This window comes from Trichosurus vulpecula, chromosome 1, assembly GCF_011100635.1.
Source record: "Trichosurus vulpecula isolate mTriVul1 chromosome 1, mTriVul1.pri, whole genome shotgun sequence".
In the NCBI taxonomy this organism is placed as follows: domain Eukaryota; kingdom Metazoa; phylum Chordata; class Mammalia; order Diprotodontia; family Phalangeridae; genus Trichosurus; species Trichosurus vulpecula.
The window spans coordinates 371448077-371470824 of record NC_050573.1 but is presented as its reverse complement, the minus strand read 5'-3'; the positions used below and the strand labels follow the sequence as shown (position 1 = coordinate 371470824).

Sequence of the window (22748 nt, the reverse complement as noted above, 5' to 3'; positions counted from 1 at the left end):
ACAAGCCATCAATGAATTCCCTAAGAAAAAATGTGAAGGGCCAGCCATCTGGATTCTACCAAACATTAAAAGAATAATTATTTCCCACACTGTATAAATTATTTGGAAAAGTATGCAAAGGAGTCCTACCAAATTCCTTTTACAATACAAATATGGTGCTGATACCTAAACCAGGATGAGCAAAGACAGAGAAAGAAAACCATAAGCTGATTAGCCTACTGAATACTGATCCAAAATTTTACATAAAATACTAGCAAGGAGATTACAGCTATATATCACAAGACTCATACACTATGACCAGGTGAGATATATACCAGGAATGCAGGGCTGGTTCAATATTAGGAAAACTATCAGCATAATTAACCATATCAATAACCAAACCAACAGAAATCATACAATTATCTCAATAGATACAGAAAAAGCCTTTAACAAAACATGACATGTATTCCTACTAAAAACAGTAGACAGCAAATGAGGCCTTATATAAAATCAGTAGTATCTATCTAAAAACACGAGCAAACACTATCTATAATGGGGATAAGCTAGAAGCCTTCCTAATAAGATCAGAAGAGGACACACATTATCACTATTATTCAATATAGTACTAGAAATGCTGTCTATAGCAATTAAGAGAAGAAAAAGAAATTGAAGGAATTTGAATAGGCAATAAAGAAACAAAACAATTACCCTCTGCAGATCATATGATGGTATACTTAGAGAGAATCATATCATAGAGAATCAACTAAAAAACTACTTGAAATAATTTATCAGCAAAGCTGCAGGAGATAAAGTAAAAACCCACATAAATCATCAGTATTTCTATATATTACCAACAGAGTCCAGCAGCAAGAGATGGAAAGAGAAATTTCATTTAAAATAACTGTAGACAACATCAAATACTTGGCAGTCTATCTGCCAAGACAAACCTGGGAACCATAAAAACACAATTGCAAAACTCTTCTTATACAAATAAAATCAGATCTAAACAATTGGAAAAATATAAATTGCTCATGGGTAGACTGAGTCAATATAATAAAAATGACAATTTTATCTAAATTAATCTACTTATTCAATACCATATCAATGAAACTACCAAAAAATTATTTCATAGAGCTAGAAAAAATGATAACAAAATTCATCTGGAAGAACAAAATGCTAAGAATATTAAGAGAATCAATGAAAAAAAAATGTGAAGGAAGGTGGCCTAGACCTACCAGATCTCAAATTGTACCATAAAGCAGTAACCATCAAAGCAATCTGGTATTGGCCAAGAAATTACGGCGGGGGGGGGGGGGGGGGGGGGGAGGGGGGGGGGAGGGAGGCACAGAACCAGTGGAATAGATTAAGTACATAATACATTGTAGTAAATGACCATAGTAATTTTGTCACTGCTTAGTCATTTTTCAATTGTGTTTACCTCTTTAATGACCCCTTTTGGGGTTTTCTTTGCAAACATAATGGAATGGTTTGCCATTTTCTTCTCCAGCTCATTTTACAGATGAAGAAACTGAGACAAATAGGGGTAAGCGACTTGCTCATGGTCAGAAGGCTGGTAAGTGTCTGAGTCTGGATTTGAACTCAGGAAGAGAAGTCTTCTTGACTCCAACCCCAGCACTCCATCCACTGTGCCAACTAGCTATCTGCATAGGAATTTCATATTTGACAAACACAAAGACCCAAGCTTTTGGGGACAAAAACTCACTATGTGACAAAAACTGCTGGGAAAACTGAAAAACAGTATGAAAGGAATTAAGCACAGACCAGTATCTTCTACCAGGATATGGTAAAAATGTGTATATGATTTAGACATAAAGGGTGATATCATAAGCATATCAAAGAAGCACGGAATAGTAGTTTACCTGTCAGATCTATAGATAAGAGAAGAATTTAGGACCAAACAAGAGACAGAATTATAGGATATAAAATGGATACTTCTGATTATATTGAATTAAAAAGTTTTTGCACAAATTAGAAGGAAAGTACAAAATTAGAAGGAAAGTAAAAACTAGGAAAAAAAATTTTACAGCAAATATCTCTGATAAAGGCCTTGTTTCTCAAATATACATAGAACTGAGTCAAATTTATAAGAATACAAGTCATTCCCTAATTGATAAATGGTCAGAGGATATGAACAGGCAGTTTTCAGATGAAGAAATCAAAGCTATCTATAGTTATATAAAAATGCCCTAAATCTCTAATGCTCTAAATTATTAATTAGAGAAATACAAATTAAAATATCTCTGAGATACTACCTCACACCCATCAAATTGATAAACATGACAGAAAAGGAAAATGATAAATGTTGGAGGAGATAAGGGAAAGCTGGGATACTGATATGCTACTGGTGGAGTTATGAACTGATCTAACCATTCTGGAGAGCAATTTGGAACTATGCCCAAAGTGCTTTGAAACTGTGCATACTCTGACCCAGCATAATCGCTATTAAGTCAGTATCCCAAAGAGTTTAAAAAACAAAAACAAAAAAAAAACCCACCAGGAAAAGAACCTATTTATATAACAGTATTCATAGCAACTCCTTTTGTGGTGGTGAATTGAGGGAATGCCCATCAATTATGAAATAGCTCAACAAGTTGTGGTATATGATTGTAATGGAATACTATTGTGTTATAAGAAATGATGAGCAGGATGATTTGAGAAAAACCTGGAAAGATTTACATGAACTGATGCAGAGTGAAGACAGTAGAACCACACGATGTATGAAACATCATACAGAGTAACAGCAATATTGTATGATGAAGAATTATGAATGATTTTGCTACTCTTAGCAATACAATGATCCAAGACAATCTCAAAGGACTCATGATGAAAAAAATGGTTATCTGTTTCCTAAGAAAGAACTAATGCCATGTGAATGCAGACTGAAGCATACTGGTTTTCAATTTCTTTTTTTCTTTTTCCTTTTTTGTTCAAGTTTTCTTCTACAAAATGACTAATGTGGGAATATGTCTTACATGACTGAACATGTATAACCTATGTAAGATTGCTCACCACTTCAGGGAGGGGTGAAGGCAGAGAGAGAATTTGGAACTCAAAATATATATTAAAACTGTTAAAAATTGTTTTCACACGCACCTGTGGGAAAAATAAAATTGCATGTAAAAAAAGAAAAAAATATAGTCAAGTCAGTTTGGGACATGTTGAATTTAAATGTATATAGACAGCCCATTATGGATGTCCTATAGGCAGTGGGAGTTGAAGTTTTTCCAAGTTCATTGGATTCTCTCTTTTAATTACTTCCTAATTATCCTATATAGAGCTTGTTTGTACATATTTGTTTGCCTGCTGTCTCCCCAATGAGACTGTGAGCCACTTGAGAACAGGACTTTCTTTTGCTTCTCTTTCCATCCCCAGAGTTTAGCACAGTGCCATACATATAGTAGGTACTTAATAAAGGCTTACTGACTGGCTGGCAGAGATGTAAAACTGAATGTCAGCAGAAATGTTAGGGCTGAGCTAGCAGAGCTGAGAGTCATCAATCAGCCTGGTGATCATAACTGAAACCATAAGAGCTGATGAGATCACCCCGTGAAACAATCCTATATGCAAGACAGGACTATTAGTACTTCAGTAACTACTTCACAGAGTTGTTATGAGGAAAGCACTTTGTAAACCTGAAAATGATATACAAATGTGATTATTTATTATTATGTACATAAACATCAGTGCTCTAGAATCTATTAAAGTACAAAAATGCATGGTATTCAAGTCTTTGCCACAAGTTAGTTCCAACCTACTTTTCAATTTAGTTCAATAAACATTTATTAAGCATCTACTATGCCAATGTGATATCAAGGTTCAGTAGGCATCATGAAATAGGGAACTGGGATTCTAAGGAAACCAGACGTCAATATATATATACTTATTGTTCATCTATATAAAGGTGATAACTAAGGCCAAAGGGGGGCGGAGGAGAGGGAAGAGAAAGACAGAGATGAGATTACACTTGGGGGACACTGATATTAGAAAAGATGAAACAGTCAAAAAAGGTTGAGATATAACAGAGCTGAGAGCAGGACACAAGGAAAAAGTTTATCACAGAAGACAACTGTGACAATGGAGAGGTCACTTGTGGCTCAGAAGTGTTTCAGTGGATTGAAAGGTTAAAGCCAGACTATAGGAATCTGAATAGTGAGGAAGGGGAAAAAGTGAGTATTGATTACATTTTTAGAAGTTAAGCAGTGATCAGGAGGTGAAAGAGTGGCTATAACTTAAGGAAATAGCAGGGACAAGGAAGTTTTGTTTTATACAGAGGTGAGTAATATTTTGTAGACCAAAGAAAGACAAAAGAGAGGGAAATTATTTAAGAAAGAGTAGCAATTAATGATGGTGTCAGATCACAGGGGCAACAGTGCGCCAGTGTCATAGATACTGCTCTGGAAGGGACTTCAAGGCCACTGAGTCTCATCTCCTCAAGAGCCCTAGTAGTATAGTTAACCTGGAAATGGAAAATTGCCACCTGATCTTCTGAAAATGGAAGGAAGAAGGCCAGAGAAAGAAATAAGGTTTTGAAGAAGGGTACTTCAGGAACCCACTAAGTATGGCCTCAATCCTTACACTAAAATATCTCATACCACTGCTTTTCTTGTGGTTCCAACTTCAGCCAGACTAGACTAAAAGCAATTTCTGGAATACATCCTGTACTTAGAATAGAACCGAAAAGGCCATTAGAAGCTACAGGGAAACCTATCCCTAGAGCTGTCAAGTGGGGAGGGGAGGATGTCAAGTGTCTTGAACCAGATTAAAATGTAATTGGGAAATATTTAACAAAATAAGATATAACATATACAATGTTAATTCGGCGTTATCTAAGTTACTGCGTTCTCCATTACTCAGAAGTGTTTCTACTCTACATTATACTTAACAAGTTGTCCTCCTGTCTCTCCTGTAAGACCTCCAGTGAGCGGGGAACCCATTCCATCCTCAAGTAGCCTGCTCCACTTCTGAAGAGTTCTAATTTTAAGGAAGTTTTACATTTGGGCCTATATTTTTTCCCATTCCTTTTTTGTTCTATTCCTCTAAAACATAATGACTTTCCAGATTTTCATAGATATTCACATCACCCAATATTTTCTGAGAATATACATGTTAGGAGGCTGAAAATTGTTGTAGATATAGGAAGGAAGCTGGTTCAGTGAAAATGCAGCACAAATACACCTCTAAGTATCTCTTAGCTATTTGTTTCTGTCAACTTAATAAACTAGAGCATTCCCTCCAAGGGGGCTCCTCGATGCATTACCCATTTGAAATTTGTCAGACTCTCAACACAGACATGACAAACCATGAAAAATCACCTCTCCTGAAAATCAGAGCAGCAAAAAATGTGAAGTTGTTGAGGGAGGGGAAGCAATATCCTGCGTCAGCGGCTGTCTGGCTTTTCATGCACTGAAATAAACACTTATTCAAAAAGTTGCTAGAAGTTAGGTAATTGAGTTAGAAAGGAACTTAATCTCCAGTCATGTCAGAGTTTGGCAATGCCATCTATTTAAGTGAAACAGACCAATCCCTTTTTGACCAGTGCTACTTACTATATCTTATTTCATAATCATAAAGATGCAAGTATAATCTCAGATTTGATCACTGTTATGTATTGATGGGGAAAAAATGCAAAATAAAGCATGCACACATACAAAGCTATTTCAGAATTAGATGCTAAAAAAATGATCCAGTAAGCCAAATGGCACAAAGCCATGAAAATTCATTTGAATTTCACCAATTACATTTTTTTTACTAAAATTCTATTCTGATATCTCATTGTGACACAAAAAAAGATAGAAAGAACCTAGATTTTCAAGAGCACTGAAATCACATTATATACTCCTACATTCTTACAAAGTTCAAAATGTCCTGAGTATATATATGCACGTTGATACTATATGTCCACCATGTGAGGACCAACCAGATAAGCCCAGAGAAGCTGATCATCATGTTGGTTTCACAGAATGAGGAGTATTTTGAGCCATAGCAATTCTAGAAAATACCCACTAAATTATAAAAGGGTTGTAATATGTATCAATGCATGCGTATTTGAATGAAATAACAGATTTCTGATATATTGAACTAAATGCTTAATTTTTTATATTAATTTATGCTTAGTTTCAGATATCTCTAGTGACCTAGCTTCCAATATCTGGTTGGTCAACTCAGCAATATTATGTTCAACTAAAGGTTAACTTTTTATGTACTATGGACACAAAAACAAAACAGCCCCTGCCTTCAAGGAACTTACATTTCATAGAGGGAAACAACATGTGTACATTTAAAGAAATTAAAAACATATACAAAAGAATATAAGGTAATTTCAAGGAGGACACTACCAGCAGGGAGGATATGGAAAGGCCTCATGGAAGAGATGGCACCTGAAGTGAATTCTGAAAGGATCTAGGGATTCTAAGAAGTGAAAGAGGGGAGGAAATGCATTCTAAGAATTGGAAAAAGAGCTAGGGGGCAGGGAGGACTACAGAGGCATGTACTCGGAGATGAGATGTGTGTTTTGAGTAAAGAGACCAGTTTGGATGGATTGTACAGTGCATGAAATGGAGCACCGTGGAGGAAGTCAGGGAAGGTACTCTGAATCAGACTGTTCAGGGTTTTAATCGTCAAGCAGAGGAGTTTGCATGTTGCCCTAAAGGCAGGAGGGCAACACAGGAGCTTTCTGAGCCAGGAAGTGACAAGGTCAGATTTGAATTTTAGGAATATCTCTTTAAGGGGCTTAACTGTGGTGGCAGTTGTTCGGCTATAGTGCAGGGGGTAGATGTGAGAAATGTCTTGGAAGTAGAATTAATAAAACTTTGTAACATGTATGTGGGGGTGAGGATGGAGGGTTAGGAAGAGGAAAGTTTCAATGATGATACCAAAGTAGAAACACTGAGTAGCTGGAAGGACAGTCATGACAGAAATGGGAGAAAATGAAAAGCTGTCATTTTAGGGGAAATATGAGTTGTTTTTAGACATACTGATTTAGAGATGCCTATGGGACATCTTGCTGAAAAGATTTACCAGGAAGTTGGAGATGCAAGCCAGGAGCTCCAGAAAGTCTAACGCAGAGTTAGAGGGAATAATATTAATATTTTACTGGATGACATCCTGTCAAAGAGAATAAGGTCAGACAGGTAAGTGAACCAAGAGCAAGTAGAGTCATGAAAACACAGAGAGGAGAGAGTGTATATTTAGAGATGCGGGAATCAACAGTGTCAAATTCTACAAAGGGGTCAAGTGAAATGAGACCTGAGAAAGGGCATCAGATTTGGTGATGAAAAGATCACTGGCCACTTTGGAGAGACCAATTTCAACTGAGCAACAAGGTTGGAAGTTAGAACATAAGGAGCAGAGAAGTCAATGAAAGAAGAATTGGAGATAGTGAGTACAGATAGCTTTTAGGCTCTGAAAGGGAAGAAATATATAAGAAAAGAAATAACAAGGTCGCACTATCCTGAGAATGAATTAGGACTTGGGAGTTTTTTCTTTGATAGTACTTTTACAGCAAATTCCACTTCCTTTCCTGAGATTGGATTATTTAAGGTCTCTATTTAGCCTTCTGCTAATTTGGGTATTTTATATTTTTGAAGACAATATTATGTTCTCAATTTTGTTAGCATATAATTGTGCATAGTAGGTTCTTATAATTCTTTTTATTTATTGTTTTTGCTGTGATTTTACCTTGTTCATTTCTTATTCTGTTGATGTGATTTTCTATCGTCTTTTTAATCAGATTGATTCAAGGTTTATCAATTTTATTAGTCTTTTAAAAGAACTAGCTTTGAGTCTGATCATTTCCATAGTTACTTTGTTTCCAACTTAGCACTTTTTCTATTTTTTTAATTAGTACTTATGTTAGCTTTGTCTATTTGTTGGCTTTCTAACTTTTAAAATGCATATTCAGTTCATTAACATTGTCCTTTTCTATTTGGTTAATATATGTTTTTTAAGGATATTACTTTCCCAAGTTTTAGCTCCATGTCAGAAATTTTGGTATGTTGTTTAATCACTTAAGAACAATTAGTAACTATACTACGCAAATTATTCTCAAAAATTGAGAATGAAAGCATCTTACCAGAATCCTTTTCTGAAACAAATATAGTTCTATAGTGATGCATCCAAGAAATGAGTCATCATGACCAAGCTGGATTTATATCAGGGAGGCAAGGATGGTTGAACATTAGGAAAAAAAAATCACCATAATTAATCATACTGAAAAAAATATCCAAAAACACATTATTGTGGAACAATGTAAAGAAAAAAAAAAGATGTGGAGCAAACTTTAACAAAATATAGCACTCACTTATGCTAAAAACCATACATTGTAAAGGTAAATAAGGGTCTTTTTTTAATATCATAAAAGTATCTATCTAAAACCAAAAGTAAGTACCCTAGGAAACAGAAATATACTAAAACCTTCCCCAGTAAATACAGGAATAAAGATACCCACTTTCCTCACTATCATTTGATATTGTTCTGAAAACGCTAGCAGTAGCACTAAGATAAGAAAAAAAAATTAAGGCCTAAAGATATAAAACTATCCCTGTTTGCTGAAGATGATAAGTTTATCTAAAAAAACTTTAGGGAATTAACAAAGATAATAAGTGAGACATTAGCTTTAGCAATGTTGCAGGCTACAAAATGAACCTTCACTAGAGTTTTATAAAATAAAAATCACTAGCATTCCTATATAATAATAAACTGCAAGAGGCAATAACAAAAATGGTAACCCCATTCCGAATAACTATAAAATGCATATATCAGGGGATCAATCTACCAAAGAACATGACATATTTGAATAGATCCTATTATAGTGTTCCTTAAAGAAACAAATAACTTAAATAGCTGGAAGAATATTCACTGTTCATGGTTGGTATAGGCCAATATAATAAAAATGACAACATTACCAAGGTTAATTTACATTTTAATGCAATACCAAACTGTCAAAGGGATATTTTTTAAAACTCCAAAAAATAATAAAATTCATTTGAAAAAACAAAATAACTATAATATCAAGGAAAATAATGAAAAGAAGCAGAGACAAAGGGGGAATAGTACTTTGAGACCTCAAACTATATTATAAAGCTGCAGGCATCAAAACCATCTGATATTAGTTAAAAAACAGAGAAGGAGATCAATGGAACAAACTAGATAAAGGAAAATCACAGGCAGAAGGAGTTCTTAACCCAAATAAATTGCAGGTCCTGGAAACACTGGAATATACAACTGCATTTAATATTAACAGTGACTTAGTAAGCACATACTAAATCTTGACTCCCTTCCCCTCCACACACACATATCCAGTGAAGATACAGAAAAGGTTCACAGAAGCCCATCATCATCTTGGGTGAAGACTTCTGTCATGACAATTCTCTAAGACTACTAAATCATATGGAGATTGCAATCTATGCAGGTGAAAGGAGGACTAATACCTCTTTCACCATGGATCTTAAGTACTTAAGTATAGTATGCAATGTCATACTTTAATATCGATACGTATGAAGATTTATATATACACATGAATTAGGAAATCAAGGAGATTCGTCCTGAGATGACATTAACATTTTTAACTTCACATTTCCAAGAGGGGCTTTGGAGACATCTTAAGAGATGGTTAAAACAATTAGCTTCTGGGACAGAATAAACAAACACTCCCTCTCCAAGCCAATTTGCTAGAAATTTAAATCACATTCCTGGGCCCGTTTTTGAAGGGACAACCCGGTAGTGGGTTGTTGATTTGTTTTTTTTAATTTTTAGAATGCTTTTTAGTTTTCTGAAAAGCAAAAAAATGGTAGCTACTTCTCATCTATGTACATGACAGCCATATAATCCATGCTGTCCTGTCAATATTCAAAGAATACTATCTCAAGTAAGTATCCCATATTATGTAAAGTTTATACCACGCACAGTATTTCTTTGAGAGAAGAATTAACCATTATTATTTTGAAGAATACAGGGGCAAGAGGATTATCAACGCTTTGGAAAAAGGCATATAAGGCTCCAAAGTGTCATCTTAATTTAAAAGAAAGTAATAGTTTGTATTTAAGGAGCCTTATGGTTTGCAAAGTGTTTTACGAATGTTATCTCATTTTATCCCCTCAACAACCACTAAGAGGTAGGTGCTTTAATCATCCCCATTTTACAAATGAAGAAACTGATGCAGACTAGTCCAAGATCACACTGCTAGTAACTGTCTGAGGCTGGATCTTGACCTCAGATCCTCCTGTTTTCAGGTCTAGCACTCTATCCATTCTATCCAATGTGCCAGCCAGCTATCAAATAAACAAACTGTACTTTATTTTGATGATAAAAACAGAATGTATATCTCAGCCTGAAAATTAAGCATCTGGTGAAAAAAAGTTTCATTTTAAGTCCACCGTGCATTAATCCTCATGAATTCAGAATCAGAAAGAAGAAATTATTATTGTAAACAGGTCAATGGTAAAATGATACTTTTTTATTCTTAGGGGAAAAAAATGTTGCCTTGCTCATATTAAGTTATCAATTGGTTAATCAATAAATATTTTTTTTAAGCCCTTACTATATGACATAGTAGACAAAAGTGTTTCAAGACAGAAAGATCTGGGTTCAAGTACTGCCCATGAAACATAATGGCTGTGTAGCCCTGGGTAATTCTCCAAGTTAGTGCTTTGGGACTCCCTGGGACCATAAGTTGCAGAGAAAGTGCTGACCTACATTGGTAGAGGGAGTTTTTTTCATTCAAGATTTCCTTATATGAATGAAATCACATCCTACACACTCACCTCCATATAAGCGTAAATGACTATGCCAAGCCTTGGGACTACAAAGAAAAAACAAAAACAACCCCAGCCCTCCTGAGCTCTCCTCCTAAAGGAGGAGACAAATTTAATAAATGCTTGCTGAATTGGATGCTGCCTCAATTAGTGCCTAAACAACTCAGGAAGAATGTGGTCCAGTTTAAAATGGGATGGACAAGGGTGGTGGCAGGGAAAGAAACAAAGCATAGCATCCATTTTTAACAAAACCGTCAAGCAAAATATAGCTGACAACCCTACCATTTTACAAATTAGACCACAACTGAAAAATGAAAGATTTTTTTTAACCTGAAAGGGATGTTAGAGGCTACCTTCTGTAATGGTGGCTATTACTTTAGTATCTATCCTTTCACATTGTAATAAGGAGGCAATACATCTTTCATCTACCTCTGCTACCCTACTTGGAGTGTACCATAAGTTAGACGGTGGTATCGCCACACTTAAAAAGCATACTTAGAAAAGAGTGACAGTTTGACCTAAATGACAGACTAAGAACCAGGAAGACCTCAGTTCAAATCCTGATATGTATAAACTGCATGACCCTGGACAAGTTGCTTAACCTCTTACTGCACCCAGATAACCCTTTAAGACTATAAATTGTAGAAAAGTTGTCAAAGACCTACATGGGAAGAGGAGTTTCCTATAAATAATTAAGTCATAGACAGAAATCAAACGATTGGAGGCCAGAGCCTGGAATTAGTATTGCGACTTACTTTGGTCAATCCCTACATCATATAGATGAAACAAGTTCAAAGCAATGAAGTAACTTGCCTAGGGACACAGGCCCCTTTAAAAGCACTGATTTAATGTAAATAAAATGATGAAAAATCTACTTGCACAATGATTAACTGGTGTACAGGTTATTTAAATTTCCTATAAAGTGGTTTTGGTCACAATGAAGAAATTCCCTTAAAAATGAAACAAGAAGATCTGCCTCTCAAAGCCTTCTATCATACAGCACCAACTTATTTCTCATTCCCTTCCATACACACCCTCTGCTCTAACCAGGCCAACCTCCTGGATGTTTGCCACAAAACTAAAATTCACTCTTGCTTTTAGGTTTTTGTTTATTGTTTCCTCTAGAATGTGAAGTTTATCTTTTCCCCTTTCCACTTATCTAGATAACCTAAAGATTCCTTTCATCTTTAAGTCTAAATTCTAAATTCTACCCATAGGACAATTTCCATTTCTTTGAAAAAGTCTTTTCCAATTACTCCAATCCTTCTTGACTCTCTATGCACAATTAGCTTTTACATTCTTTATTCGAGAATTTTTGTCTTCCCAACACAGTAAGCTATAAGGACTAGGGTCAAGCCTTTGGCCTCCTTCAAGATGGAAGCTATTTTCCCTATCTCTGATATAGAACAGTACCAAACCAACAGTGCTGAGGATCTCACAGACATCAAGCTTGCTGATTGACTTAGTGAAGTTATGAGAATTCAAGACATTTATAACATGTAGTACTCTACTTGTCTGATAGAAAGTTATTCACAGAAGAGACAATTATTCTTGAAAGTTTTAAAATATTTAAAGGGAGTACTTAAATTAACCAAATGAATGAGGCCATAAAGTATTTGAGGCTGAAATGGAAAATTCCCTGTGGAATATTCTTTTATATATTCTAGTTATTGCAGCGATTCACCTTCATTCAAAGCAGATTAAAACTGTTAAAAATCTCACTTCTTCTATGTGATCTGTTAGAAACATTCTATAATCTTGTTAAAGTATTTAAGCAAATGATGTAGCTAACACAGCTGAAAAACTTTTTTTTTCCTATGAACTCCAGCCACAGAATTCCCTAAGAACACACAAAAGCAACCTAGCTAATTCAAATAGGAAACTATATTGTGCCTACAATACCATTCTGGATGGAATGTAAAGCTAGGCCTAGAAACCTGCTAAACCCGAAGGACAGGTAAACCTGAAAATGAAAAACTTATTTCATTTATTCATTTAATAAGCATTCAGTGGGCACCTACTGAGTATATAAAACGCCATTCGACTCAGTTACCCTTATAGCTATGGGAATAAACAAATTCATTACAAAGACAAGTCTGAGACATTAGGTTTTCTGTGAGAATATTAAATATACCATAACACATAGACTTAAATGCAAATATCTGTTTTACTATTGCTATCAAAACATTTATTAGTAGCAAATTAGTTCCTTCTACACAAAACAAGTACTTTGGACACAAAATGAAAATCATATCAGCCTTTCTGAGGAAAAAAAATTACAACTGTGCTATAATTTATTTTTTAAAACACTGCTGTTTGGCTTTTAATGTAGAAAAGATAAAACTAGGTTAATGAACAACCGAGCAGCTTCTTTTGTTATCTTTTTCCTATTACACAGAAATAAAAGATTACTTGAAAAAACATGTAAGTCCAGCAATATCTTAAAACAGAGGTGTCACACAAGCCAGTGTGGTCCAAACTGGATTAAAATGTAATTGGGAAATATTTATCAAAATGACAAAGACACTATTGATACGTGGTTTTCTAAATCAATATAGAACCTGCAGGGATCATTAAAAGGCCCCAATTTCTATTTGAATTTGACACAGTAATCTCAAAAGATTTGAAACATTCCTTTTTTAATTCTAAGTCCAATAACTTTTTTGGATGATCAGTATGAAAAGAGGAGAATGAAATATAAAAATTGCTTCTCTATCTCTACAACTAGAAACAACTATCTAGTTCATGGAAAGACACTAGATATAAAAGGAATTTGAACCAATTCAAAAAAATTATAACGATCAGACTTAATAAAATGAAAAGATAAAAGTAAGAGAGTCCAGAATTCCTTATTTTGTACTCTCCTCCAAAAGACTGAGAGAAATTAGACACACAATATTATTTTAGTCTTCACTGTGGAGTCCTGAGACAAAGACAGAGCTTCTTTTCATATCAAAGATAGAGTAACTGACAACAAGGGAGGCTAAGTAGCCTGAGGCTACTGGGTCAGTCAGTCCCACCTCACTCCAAGATCCATGTCTGACTCCTAACTCAGAGCCCAATTCCCTGGGTATATTTTATTATTTCACATTTTATCAGGGATCCACATACTAATTATATTGTAAGCTTCACAAACAATGAGAATTAAACAGTTTTTCCAAACACAGTGAAAACTAGGTTTAACTCTTTCCTAGTTCTGCATTTTCCCTCAGGAATATCTAATAATAGCCTAGAAATCTTTTCAAAAAAAAAAATCCAAATACAATTAAGTTGTGCTCCAGATGAATTGAGCCATAATATAGCTTCCTGCATGCTCTTTCTAAAACTACCTCTCTAAAGGCTCCCTCACTAAAACTCTGCTTTTTCTCCTAACTTAGGGATATTATGCCTTGAATTTTGTAAGATTTCTCCTACAAAGACACCACATTAGAAGAAAAGCAAGAAGTTCTATTAATAATTGGCATATTACTCTCCTCAGATTTACCTAGAAGACCACAATGTTCAAAATGATTGCATATACATTACAATCTACTGACAAAGGAATTTACAAGCTTTGAATTCTTAGTGGATGTACAGTGCCATCTGCTGTACCAGCTGATACTATCTTGGGAAAATTTTCCAAGATACTCTCAGCTTAAAATGGACAAAAAAAAAAATGAACTAGGAATAAAGAGATCCCAAAATTGAATGGCAAACACTTCTTTTCATGCTTAGCTTTTTTACATTACATTTTGGGAAAATATATTACAATTGTGGGAATTTAGTATATAGTATATCACTATTTGTAGAGTAAAGCATGTCTAATATTCAGTTACTATTATCAGCCTGTTAATCTATTGTTCTTAGGCCGATTCTTCTGTCTGTACCTCCTAGATATACCTAGAAAAAGAGGAAGAGTCAGGGATATGAGCCCTCATCAGTCCATCCTCCACCAAAAAAAAAGCCATAAGTAGGGGGCCTACTTATTTGCATGTATTCCAAGGCTCAAAAAGCTGGCACTCTTTTCCTCCTGTTCACGACTGGTACTAAGGAACTGGAAGTTAATAATCTTACCTTAAATTGGGATATTTTAACCTTTTAAAAGTATTTCCATGTATATTATTTTAGAAAAGTTCCTTCATTTCAAGATGACTAAATAAAACTGATGACCAGCAGAAGCGGAGGGAAGGTATAGGGTGAACCTTGACTTCTAGTTGGAAAGAAAGGCTATTGTGGAACAAACAAAAGGGCATCTTGTCCTGAAAAATGCTTAGAGAGCAGCAGAATAAAAAGAATCTGTACTTTTAAAAATTCTTGGTCTAGCAGAGTATTAACTTAGCATCTCTAGAATTGGGATACAACTAATCTAAAATGTGCCAAAGCAAGAAACACATGAGGTTTAAAGCATTTATAATTAAACAGGTACTAAAATGTATTTTCTATGATAGAATGCATTTTGAATTCTGTTCAAATGTCTAATAGCTGTCAAAACTGTACAAATCCTCTGTAGAACAGACATTTAATTAACAGATCTTGAAATTGCTGAGATAAAAGTTGTCAATAAAGAATGAATAAAGTGATATTATTTTAAAATGAATCACTGAGTTTTCAGAAGCTCCAGAATGTATGATAATCACCATTGCTCTAGAAATTACCAATCTTCTCCCCACATATTCTAATTTCATTCAAGTTAAACCTGAAAATGGAAAAAAAAATCTTCATACCAGTGATCAAATCCTAAAATATCTGCCTTCATGACCACAATAAACAATTAGGAAGCAGGCAGAAAAACGCAACTCAAATTGCACTGTTTTAAAAAAGAAAAAAGGAAATGTGCTACTTATTTACAAGTACATCTGAGCACATAGTAATTTCTTTGTCTTTAAAAACAAATTCAGAGCTCCCTCTAGTGGCAAACTATGCCTGGATAATGAAACATGAAAAGTCAAAGCTTCTATTTGGAATATTAAAATACATTTTCAATAAGATCATCTAAAATCTTGACTCAGGTTAATCAATCAAAATATATTAGGCAATATGAACTTTACAAATCTTAGGATTGTAACCCAACTCTCATTCTCCTTCCTGCATAGCCACATATCAGTCAGAAGTCCCTAGATTAAAAGAAGATATTTTATTCATAAAAATACAACAACCAATCAAGTATTTACTGTCTAATATATGCTGGATACAGTGCTAGGCCTGGGAACACAAGTACAAAGGTGAGATGATCCTTGTCCTTAAAGAGCATACAGCAGAATAAATTCCAGGAATTTCAGGGAAGAGGTTGAAAGAGTAGTAACTTACAAATATTTACTTTGTGCCGAATACTCCTCCTGATAGTGTTCATTAAAGCTATAATTTCAATTACATATATATACATATCTATACATACATATGTGTGTATACACACATACATATCTATACATACATGTATGTATATGCGTGTGTGTATGTATGTACATAAATGTACCTCAGTGGGTCTTTGATCTTATCAATATTATGGCTATTCCTGCCACACTATTCTGAACTAATTCTGACAAAGAGAAAATGGTTGCTGAAGAACAAATACTGGAAGCCTTGGGGTAAGTGAGTATTCTACTTTAAAATTCTTACAGAGGAAAAATAACTTAAGCATAGTCAATCACCCTAGGTTTTGAGAGAACAAAGATTTGTAGAGGAACCTAAAATTATTATAGAAAATCAGTCCAGAAGAGAGGGATAACTTTCAAAAATGAATTATGAAGACACAAAGATGAACAATTCCAAATGAGGGAGTCCTGTAATAACACAATCAGAAAAGTCCAGAATGAGCTGGGGATGAATTTTAAAAACAACAAAAAAAGGTTTTGTCAGACACACAGAGTTATCAAGGGTATATCTTCTGTCAGTATAGATTGTAAGCCATCCCGTCTTCCTTTCTGAGAGTTCCCAAGAGGATCAAGAATGCTTACAAGCCCTTTTTTTCATCATTAAAAGTCCATTTTCCCCCTGCAGAATTATGCTCAGTTTTGCTGGTTATTGTTTTTGTCTGTAAGTTTGTATCCTTTGCCTTCTGGAGTAATATTCCAAGTTCTCTTCTTTATAACTGTGACTGCTAAATAGTGTGCGATCTTTACTGGCTCCTTGGGATTTGAATTCCTTCTCTCTTGCTGTTTGCTGTATTTTCACTTTGACCTAGAAACTCTGGATTCTGGTTATGATATTCCTGGGAATTTTCATTTTCAGGTTTCTTTTGGGAGGTAATCAATGGTCTCTTTCTATATCTACTTTGCCCTCTGGTTCTAAGAGATTTGTGCATTTTTAAGATGTTTTTGAAATATAACTTCTAGGTTCTTTTTCCTTTTGGTCATAGCATTTAGATGTTAGGGGCGCTCTGGACCTGGGCTCCCCGAGAGGGTAGTGAGACGCCAGGGAGTCTGGACCTGCTGACGCAGCGGTGCCTGTGTGGCTTCCACCAAGTCAGTACCGGGGCGGCTCTTACTGGAGGAGCTCCACCCTCGGGGAGGAACTGGGGAGGAGCCAACCCGAAACACCCAATATAAGGCGCTCCCCAGAGAGGGTCGGTGGGATTTGTGTGAGATTTCTGCTACGCCATGCTATAAAGCTGCTTGTTGACTCCGGCGTACTGCCTGGTGATTCTCCTCTCGCATCCCCGAGAGGAGCCGGAGACGTCCGAAGACCCGAGGGCATGGTGAGTGATAGGCGGTAGTCGGGGAGTACGGGGTGCCAAAGTGGGGCACATCCCCTCCGGCCGCCGACATTTAGATAGTTCAATGATTCTTAATTTTTTTTCTCCAAGATCTATTTTCCAGGACTGTTTGATTTGCTATGAGATACCTTACATTTTCTTCTCTATGTTTGGCCTTTTGACTTTGTTACAATAGTTCTTATAGCTTCATGATGTCAGCTTCTTTGTTGCTTTGGCAAAGTTTTGTACTTCTTATACTAAGCTGTTAATTCCCTTGCCAATTCTTTCTTCTAAAGCTCTCATTTCTTTTCCATTTTTCCCTCAAGTATTCTCATTTCATTCACGAAAAAATAATAATTATAATTTTTAACTCTTATTTTAAACTCTTGCTTCATCTCTTCCAGGAATTCTAGTAGATGTTCTGCCCAAGTCATGTTTTACTTTGAGGCTTTGCCTCTAGATGTTTTGAAGTCATTCTCTTCTTTTACATTTGTGTCTTGAGCATCATTATGCCCCAAAAATAGCTCATTATGGTGAGGTTCATTTTTTTGTTTGCTTATTCTTCTGGCTACTTCTTGACTTTGGACTTTATATTAGTGCCAAACTGTCATATTTCTGGAAAGAAAGTCTGGGCAGCTCCTGGGCTGCTTTCTTGGGGTACTGGATTTTGTTATTTCAGATCTCAGAGACAGACTTCGGGCCTGCAAGCTTTCAGCACTGCAAAGTGGTCTCATGCAGGACAAAGACTGAGTACTACTCCCCACTCTGAGCTCTCCAAGTTTGTAACTTGGGTTTGGATCTGAGCTGGAGTAGACTGCTGATAGACTCTGTCCCTATCAGTCAGCTAGGGAGCTCTGTTGGTTCAAAGTGGCAGAACCGTAGGCTTCCCTTTGGTCTAGGATTCCTGCCCTGGTTATTCCTCTGTAGGCTGGGCTAGATGCCAGAAGTAAGACCTTGCTCTAAGCTGGGAACTAGGCCACACTGCTGCTATTAGCTCCTGAACTTCCTTTCTACACTGCCCAGGGCCTCTCAATATGGGAATATAAACACCAATCCACTGAGCAGGTCTCTTTCTCAGTCTGCCCTGGGTCTCTGACCTTGAACTAGGTAGCTGGTGACAAAGATACCAGTTCACACTTGTCCCTTTATCAGTGACCTGGGAAGGGTCCGATGAAGCCCTGTTATGGGTGTGGGACCTCCTCTTGTCCTGGTGCACAGCCTCTCCCTGTGCACTGGAGGGCTCTGTACACAGTATGCTCCTGCCCCAAACCAGATCCTAGTATCCCCAGACCTTCCTGTTTGCCTCCCTATGCTAAGCTGGGGTAGACAAATGACACTGTGATTTTTTTTTTCCCCTGAATTTCTCCATCAGGATTGAATCTGGTGTATTTTCAGATGTGTTTGGAGGATCCTGCATACAAGAACTCAAAACACTGCTTCCTATCACTCTGCCACTTTGGTTCCACCTTCTATATACTCTTGTAACTTTCAAAATTAGCCTTTTCCATATGAACGAGACCAGAGTCTATAACACTATAACACTGTACTCCCTTGGTATCTAAGTTTTAAAGGGGTTGTTTGGTCTTTTTTTTTAAGGATAGCACTAACACGAGTATGGCACACAAGCTCATAAGTAGAATAAAGCTGATTTTTTACTGATAATATGATTTTCAGTGTCAGACACTGAGTTAGAAGTATAGTTCATGGAAATCAACAGCTTTTCATACTTATGCTGGTTGAACTACACTTAAAAGTATTGTGTCAGTGTGTCTAGGTATCATAATTTAAGAGGGACCATGAAAAAAATGAGTCCAGAGCAAGACTAGCAGGATTGTATGGTCCTTTTCAACCCTAAATTTATAAATCTATAATGCTATTCATTTTGGAAATTACATGATATGAAGAAGAGTTAAGGAGATTAGATTTGTTTAGCTATTAGTAAAAGAGACTCCAATGAGGCATAAATGTGTTTTAAAAGGAAGATGTTTTGTTCTTTTATGCTGGAGAGAAGAAAGAGGAAAAATGGGTGAAAGAGAAACAGACTCAATGTTATATGAGAAAAAATTCTTTGACAACTGATGCCATACATAACAACCAAGTAAGCTGCTCTATGACATAGTGAACTTGAAGGATAACCAAATATAATAGATTAGAGATTTCTTTGTCAGATGAGAGACTGAACTAGAAGGCCATTAAATTAACAATTATTATGCTTTGTGCTTTAAATAAAACCAAATAACCAAAATTAACCAATGATTCTGTATAGGAGAACCCCCTCTATACACTTTGTATAAATTTGCTCTTTCCTAAGTTAAATCACAAATCTATCAACAGCCATGATTCATTACCTGTTTTTGTCAGTAAAAGGTTATCCAAATGCCTGTCTCCAACTCCAAGGATATATGTAATCACACAATAGCCAGCTGCAATGACAATTCAAAAAGGAAAATTAATAAAAACAAAGTCAGAATTTGAAAATGCAATTTGTGCTATTATGATGACAATATTTACCACTACCCTGCCTCCAACACTTACTATGTAACTGTAGGAAAGTCGTTTAACGATTTTTTTAAGCTCAGTTTACCCAGTTGTAAATACAATAATAATACTACGTGGAGTACCTACCTTGTCGGGTTGTTCTGTGGACAAAATTATATAATGCATATGAAGTATTTGAAAACCTAAAAGTACTACATAAATACCAGTGGTTATTATTATTACTATTGTAATTTTTAATAGCACTAATAAATACACCATTTAGAAATAAGCAAAATCTTCTATATTTGCAAAAAAGATATGATTTTGAAAAATTATAGAACTGCTCAAAGGTTAAATCACATATCATGAAATTTAATTGTAAAGTATGCTTGTGTTGTATTTCAATATGAATACCAATTTAAAGCTCATCCTGAAAAGCAAAAAGTAACTGCAGAAATACAAAAGATAAAGTAACCATCCTGATAAGATCAGAAGGAACTGTGTTATCTGCCAAGATTACAGAAATGGCTGAAGAGCTTTTTCTTTAAATTGTGAATCTTCTGAACTGACAGCAGGTGGGAAAATAGATGCACTTATTTTAGTGGTAATGGCTTTTAAGCACCATTGCTATGAACTCCTCCTAACCCATTAAGAAAAGTGACATAAGGGTTAGGGTGAAAAAAGTCTTTGGATATAGTTTTCTAAGGTTTTTCTGTCTTTCTTTTCTGCTTTTGGGTTTCTTCCACTGCTAAGAAAGAACTTGAAAACCTGGAATTTGAGACTGACAGTGAATTAAAGATGCAACTCATCTTTTGTAACTGCTTTATCATCTGTATCAGTCTTCCCCATTACTAAAATAACAATAATTGCAAACCATAATCAAACTCCTTTAACAATATTCCTGAAAATGGCCAAATCAGCTCTGTCCAAATGTAAGAAACACTGAAAATGAACTGATGTATGAGTCTACTAGAAAATTCAAGTTATGATAAAGTATAATAATATGCCCTTCCTCTCACGTGAAAGTCATTAAATAATGATATTTATTAGATATTGGGCATTGAAAACTTAGAAAAGGAATCAGGTCAAACTAATCTGCACGCAAACAGTGCTTTGTATAGTCACTGTTTATCTGAAATTCGGTACAAAAATAATACTATCTCCCTGTTTATATGAAATTTTGCAGTTCCCAAAGAACTTTTCGATTAATGATTTTACATACCTTACAATTATGCCTGAGGTAGACAGGAAAATGACTGTTACCCACTTTATACAAAAGGAAACTGGACCAAATAAGGAGAAATGACTTGCCCAAAGTCACAAAGATTCTAAGCCTCAGGCCACGGTTTTTTCCACTATACCTAATAACTGTGCTGAAAAGTTTGTTGTATGAGGGAGGATCTGCCCATAGAGAGAGAAGTGTCATTATTTGAAAATTAAAAAACACTTTGGCATCTCGGCAGATCAATATCAACTAGTGGTGTATGAGTGTGTATATATGTGTGTGTGTCTGTACGTATGTATGTGTGTATATGCAGACATATATACACCCGGGTATATATATATGTGTGTGTATATGTATAAGTATAGATATAGATAGACATATAGAGATAGAGATATCTAAAAAAAGATATCTCTATTTATATATAGCTATAGCTACAGCTATCTCTATCTCTATCTCTATAGCTAGGTGGTACAGTGGATAAAGTGCTAGGCCTGGAGTCAGAAAGACTCATCTTCCTGAGTTCAAATCTGACCTCAGACACTTACTAGCTGTGTGATCTTGGGCAAGTCATTTAACCCTGCTAGCCTTGGTTTCCTCATTTATAAAATGAGATGGAGAAGAAAATAGCAAACCACTCCAGTTATCTCTGCCAAGAAAATCTCAAAAGGGATCACAACTGAAAAACAACTAAACAGACATATAGATATCTCTATATATAGAAAGGTATTCTATCTTTATCTCTAAAGAGATCTTCATATATAGAGATAGTGATAGAGATATAAAGCTTAAGATCCGAGTGACAATAAGGCAGTAAGAATGGGGATTTTGTTTTGTTTTTAAAACATACATACCAACTGGATTCTTGGCCTTCAAGACAGTCACTACAATTAATTTAATTTAATCCAACAATGCTGCCAAAGCTCAAAACATTTTTGCAACTCTTCTTCTGTAGTTACTTTCACAGACAGTTTATGAATTACACAAGAAAATAAGCCCTACTTCTTAACAGTTACATTTTGAACTGAATTTGCTCAACTGCCTTTTATTAAAAAAACCTTAGTTCAGAAAGACTTTTAGCTCTTTTTAAAAAGGTCAAATCAACCCTCTAAACATTTGTTACTATTGATGTTGCACAAAAGGATATATGTCAGGTTTTTAAAAGCAATTGCAAGTAAAGATTTTCAAAAAAGTTTTGAGCAATCATTACTGCCCTCCCAAACCAACTAGTTCAAATGAAAAAACACCCCTTAAATTGTGTAAATTTGGGTATTTTGTTTAAAAAAAAAGTCAATCACGTTGGCTTGGTCATACTTCATACACTGAATAAAAGCCATATTTAAGTTACGTATAAATTAAAAGATGAGTATATTTAATGGGACAGTAAAGACATTTGAAATTTTAAGCTTAGGAAAGGTTGTAGTGGGAAAGAACAGTATCTTGATTTATCAGGAAAAGCTCTGTAATAGAAGAGGGAGTATCTAGAATATTCCAAGAACAGAGCAGATGTAGGTGGCAGAGTCAAGGAAAGAGCTGAATGATTTTAAAGGGATACATGTCAGGAAGCAAGGAATGCAAAAGATCAAGTTAGTCCTAGAGATTCTACTCAGCTACCACCAATATACCT

The 22748-nt window shown here is 35.4% G+C and overlaps 1 protein-coding gene across 1 annotated transcript in view; it reads right to left on the bottom strand.

The window, feature by feature from the left end:
* PIK3C3 (phosphatidylinositol 3-kinase catalytic subunit type 3) overlaps positions 1–22748 on the bottom strand; it is a 187483-nt gene that overhangs the window by 69838 nt on the left and 94897 nt on the right. The window contains exon 21 of the mRNA XM_036767859.1: positions 19770–19844. Coding sequence (XP_036623754.1) covers positions 19770–19844 — 75 coding nt within the window. The remainder of the gene's footprint in view (positions 1–19769; positions 19845–22748) is intronic.